Source organism: Rhipicephalus microplus, chromosome 5 (assembly GCF_043290135.1).
Source record: "Rhipicephalus microplus isolate Deutch F79 chromosome 5, USDA_Rmic, whole genome shotgun sequence".
Classification (NCBI taxonomy): domain Eukaryota; kingdom Metazoa; phylum Arthropoda; class Arachnida; order Ixodida; family Ixodidae; genus Rhipicephalus; species Rhipicephalus microplus.
The window spans coordinates 6,878,949-6,884,250 of NC_134704.1; the positions used below are offsets into that span (position 1 = coordinate 6,878,949).

The 5,302-nt window shown below is 43.2% G+C and overlaps 1 protein-coding gene across 1 annotated transcript; it reads left to right on the forward strand.

Moving 5' to 3' along the window:
* Positions 1-299: 299 nt before the first annotated feature.
* On the forward strand, positions 300-1,925 carry LOC119175073 (TELO2-interacting protein 2). Its single transcript, XM_037426280.2, has one exon. The coding sequence runs from the start codon at positions 400-402 to the stop codon at positions 1,669-1,671; it is 1,272 nt and encodes a 423-aa protein (XP_037282177.2). The 5' UTR covers positions 300-399; the 3' UTR covers positions 1,672-1,925.
* Positions 1,926-5,302: the final 3,377 nt, after the last annotated feature.

Genomic DNA, 5,302 nt, shown 5'->3' on the forward strand with positions numbered 1-5,302 from the left:
TCTAATATTAGCGACACCTAAGTAGGAATGTTTTCAAATAAGTTTTTGCGTTTTTGGAGCTTATACGCAACAAAAATAACGTAAAAAAAGTTTAAAAAAAAGCGTACACGTAATTATAATTGACCCTACGTAAGTGACAGCGTCATTCAAAAGGCAACTTTTTCAATATAAGGCATCCTCTGAGATTAGTAAAAAACATCAAAACTGCTGATTTCAAAGGCTGAGTACAAAGGCCTTTATTCCTACGTAGGCAGCGCCGCCATAAATGACCGGCGTTTCGAGCTCATCCGACAGGGAAGGGAAATCTAGGAGGACCGTGTTCAGTGGCAAGTTGTTCGAAACTAGTGGTCTTACATACCTGGTGTTCTGTGCCCGAAGCATGCGCCTGAGGTTCTCGTCATGGAGCTTGTAAGATCCATTGTTTCCGAGGAATGTCCAACGAAAAAACTCGCGCTTCTTCGAGCACTTCGGCCAGACGACGCCAAGAGTACACTTTGTGCGCTGTCCCAGTCGCTTTTGCAGAGTGGCATCCCCAAAGATTCCAGCGATGATGAAGAGAGAGAACATGATAAAAATGACTTCCCTGGCGTTGCTGAAGCTGCCACCGAAGGTATGATTTGCGCCCGCCTACTGATAAGTAGTTTCGCGCCGGAGTTGACCAAACACTTCGTGACACCTTTGCAAGTTCTCTGTTTCGCACACTGCAAATCTGAATTGCCTTGGTGCAGCGAGGAGTCGGTCGCCGCATCGTCGGCGTTGTCGTCGCAGCTCAACAACTCGTTTTCGGCGCCCGAGCAGCGCCTTTCCGTACTGAAATACATTTGGCCGAAACTGGCAAAGGAGACCTGGAAGAAGAATCCTTGCTACAGGCACGTCTATCGTGAAGTGCTCTTGGCTCTTACTCCGAATGACATGCGCCACGCGCTGCCCATGGTTATGGCACCATCGCTGCTGCTTGTAGACGACTACATGACGTACAACCAGAGACTCGGTCTTGCATGCGTTCGCCGTATCGTTGTCAGTGTTCCACCGAGTGAACTTGACCAGTATGGCCGCCTCGACGTGCTCTTTGACGCTCTCAAACACTTGTTGTACGTTAAAGAGCCGGACGTAATTGTTGAGCTGCACACGTGCTTACGGAACCTGATTTTCGCAGACCATTTGGACGCTCTTCAAATCCATGATGACCAGAGGCGTCGAAAGATGGCTGGTGATGTGTACTGCGAGTTGCTAACTGCTGCTGAAGTGGAGCAAACATTTGCCCTAAGGAGGGCTTACTCGAGCCAGTTTTCACCCTACATTAAATGCCTTGGAATGGATGTTGCCAAGTACATGAACAGGACACTGAGAGTCCTTTTGGAATATGTGGAAGTGCACGACACAGATGAACAGATCTGCAGGAAAAATGCTTTGGCCTCATTAGCAGAACTGATCAAACAGATGTGGCCAAGGATCCCATTTCATTTCAGGAGGATTACAGAGAGCATATGCAAGCTTGCATGCGACCAATTCAGCAAATGTGCACTTTGCGACGAGATTGGCACATGCCTAAACTTGCTGCGACAATCTTGTCCTAAACAATACCATCGTTTCCACGAAGATCTGCTATTCCTTAGAGAACAAAACATTCCTGGTATTGCATCATTGCTTGAATGCACACATACCAAATAGAGATTAAGCATTGCAGTAGTTATATATTGTTTGTTAACGTGTGGAGTCTCCACTTGTGTATTTGGCAAAAAAAAAAAAATGTTGATGGCAAAATTTTTGTGTAGGCTATGTTATGGTAGCACGAAGTTTGTCAAGGTTCACATTATTTGACCACACTCGCAGTGCAAGTAAGCTTGTGTAAAACGATGACATTGAAAAAATTGTCAATGCTGACTCACTACATAACAAAGAGTACATAAAGTGAGATCCCAAAACTTGTTTCGTGACTAGTTATACTTCAATCCAGTGGCATAGGCGTGCTAGGACAAAAGCCCCCCCCCCCCCCCCCTCCCCTTCTGACCTTCTGAGCTTTTTTTTTTTTTTCGATGGCGTACAGAACATAAAATGACACTTGAACACATCTGCCTGTCCAGCTTTCACTTGGAATGAAAAAAATTCTCCCCCCCCTCCCCGCCTAAAAAAAAAAAAATTCTGCGTACTCCTGTGCTTGGAGCACACAATCTACAACAAAAAGTAATTCCTACCACATGCAGCATAGTGCATTTCCAGCTTTATTATTACTTTTATTTTCAATTGTCAAGCACATAATTTCATTCTTGGCTTCGAAAATCACTGTCACATTCTCTCATATGGGACAGAAGCATATGTTGTTCAGCTATTTGAATTGAGCCCAAATGTATGCTGCAGAGACAAGAACCACCCCTCGGCTTCATCCAGAAGGGTGATTTAGACACAATTTGCACTTTTATAAAGCACTACCTACCTTCTCTACATACGAGTTAAGCAGTGGCTTACATATGTTTGCACTAAAGGTGCTTCACCTCACATTCATTCACATCAACAAAAGTCAATTCTTTGAAAGGAAGGACAACAATGTTTTTGCGTGCACAGGTTTTCCCGCTCTCTTTAATCCATGAACAAGCTAAACTAGTCCGAGCATCACAAATGTAATCTGAGTACCCAATTATTCAAGAAGAAACAGCGACATAGGGTTTCAAAATGGCACAACTACTGAAATAAAGGCTCCGTAACACGAAATATAGAGCCACAAGGTAGTCTATGCTTGAATGAACGGTGTAGCGTGCCCGAGTCCTATACACATGCTTGGAGCACAATTTAGTGGGCAGGGGCAGCAACACTTCGATAAGTGCAAATGTACCTATCATTGTGGTGCAGGGTCTTTAATGGTCGACCATAATCCAGCATTCCCCATCACAGTTCTATAACATGATTGGTTTTTGACATGCAATACCCCAAAAATATTTTTCCACATTTCTTTTAATTTTATGCTTTAATACAAGCAAAATATAATGCATGTGCACATTGTTCACTTGAATTTCAAGACTGAAAATGTTGGCGCAGCGGGCAAAGAGACCATTGCACATTGAGATTTGCAAGGCGTGGCCACTTATAATAATTAGTGCAGAGTGATTAGAAATGATCGGTGAAACCGACGCACTAAAGAGTGAAACTGCCATACCATAGCAACTATTCTAGTCATTTAAGGTTAAGCCCCCATGAACATTCTGTGGCAATTAGTCTTCAAAGAAGCGGCTGTCCCAAGAATGCCTCTTCAGTGAACACCTTGAGAGAGATGCAATTTCATGACCCAATTTTTGTACCATCCTTAAGTTGTGCTTCCCTCATCTGCCCAACTGTTCTGTAACTCGCGCAAGCGTGCTGCGAGGCCTGGCCTGCTCCATATTCTCCCGTAAACTCTCAACACCAAACGTAAAACTATGCCCTACTTGCTCTATAATCAATTCTCTCATTAAAAGGTTCACGGGAGGCTTGAAGCGATGAAAAATACTCAAACAAGGAATATCACTGGGCGGCACACTTTAGAAAACCTCACCAAGGGAGGGCTGTTGCGTGCCAGCAGCTAACATCACAGCCTCTGCGGTGCATTTTTAGGGTTCGTGCATGCTAAGCCCATAGAGGATTATGGCGGCACACAGAGAATCTTCGTTGAAAACTTGCGTATTCTGCGATAACTTTTCTTGAAAGCAGAGTGGAAGCAACAAGAATAAAAGTGCATGTCTGCTACCACACAAAAAAAAAGTAATTAAATTTGCAGATAAATTTGCCTTGCTGAAGCAAATGCTTCTTTATTTATTATGAGGCTCAAACAGCTGCGGGAAGTTGTTAGTAAAATATAGTTCACATTGCCAGAATGCCTTCCCTTTCAGCACATTTTTTACCACCTTTTCAGCGTATCTGCTTTCTAAAGTAAACATGGCATCTATGATGTAGTTGGTCAGTATGAGATCGCAAACGTGCTGTTTAGTTCCGCCAGAAAAATATATGCATAATATACTAAAATGTACACCAAACCATCAGCATGTTTCTCTCATTCACATCTACGAAAATAAATTTGCAAGCGCATTAAAGATGCGAGCGATAAAAACTGAAATCAGCCGCAAGCTGCCGTACTACTTGCAGAGCCACACGGATGCAGTGATGGAAGTGACTTTTTACTTTTGGGAACAGAAAAGGTTGAGAGCGGCCATGAGTGTTTTCGTAGCAGGAAAAATGCCAGTCTGGAGCAGCTATTGTGTTTTAGGAGCAGATTGCAAAAATATGCTGCATAACTCCAGGGATTCAGAGTCATTGAAGTGTTGCATAAATATTATTATTTGTTATGAAAGATGTTTCACAGCCCACAAACAACTTAAATTATTATTAGATTGCTTATTGAATGCCTGTGGTATGGAGCTATATATTTAAAATACAATCTCGGTCATTTTTATATGTTGCTTAAACAGCCTGCATGTAAATTTAAAAAGCTCTAAATTTAAATGTTCTTGGTATGCCAGCTCTTGTTGCATAAATAAGAGCCAACAAAGCATATTAACATGCAAGCATCATAGTATACGCATTCTTTTCAGTTTCTTTATGGCTTGAAAGCTGGTCACACAATGAAAGTCCCTCATTATCATGTTCTCAGTGCCATTCGGGAGTAGGTTCAGAGCAGTAACGAACAAAAACCACAATTTGCAGCAGCACCTCTACCACTGCGGTTGTGCCTTTGCAGCTTTTGCTCCACTGTGAAGTGCAGGAGCTGGCTTCCTTAGAAGCATGTCATCCTTTCTTGCCCTCAAAAGTAGAGGAGAGAAAGCCTAAACGCGAGAAAGAAAAAATCATGCAGGACCTGGCCGTTGAGGAGGTAGGCGGGGGGTCAGGCTCTGAGCCGATTCTGACGAGGTTGGGAAAAATCGTGCCTTTGTATTTCACCAAAACCTACATGGAAGCAGCAAATCAACATGAGGATTACACGGTCAGAATGGCTAAAATTCTCACATTCTAAGTTTGGCTAGTTGTTTTTGTGTGCCTACTATATTGAACAGATTTAAGAGAGTCTTTTGAAACATTTATATTTCTTGGCTTGAGTGTATTAAACTTTTGAATCACGTGTGACATTCTACATTTCTTGTTTCTGTGGGGAGTTTTTTTAGTGTATTTTTAGCCGGGAAAGGTACACGCACACTAGCGGAAAGTATACTGCCACATCCCGTGGCAAGCAGCAATGCACTGTCCACATTGTCGGCGCTGCGAGATTCTCGACGCGCACCCGCTAGCTCGTGGCTTCCTCTCGCCAACAGATGGAGAAAGGTGGCTCGGGTGAGATGAT

Coding starts and splice junctions, on each gene's coding strand:
- LOC119175073 (XM_037426280.2), top strand. CDS start 400: ATGGAGCTTGTAAGATCCATTGTTTCCGAGGAATGTCCAACGAAAAAA.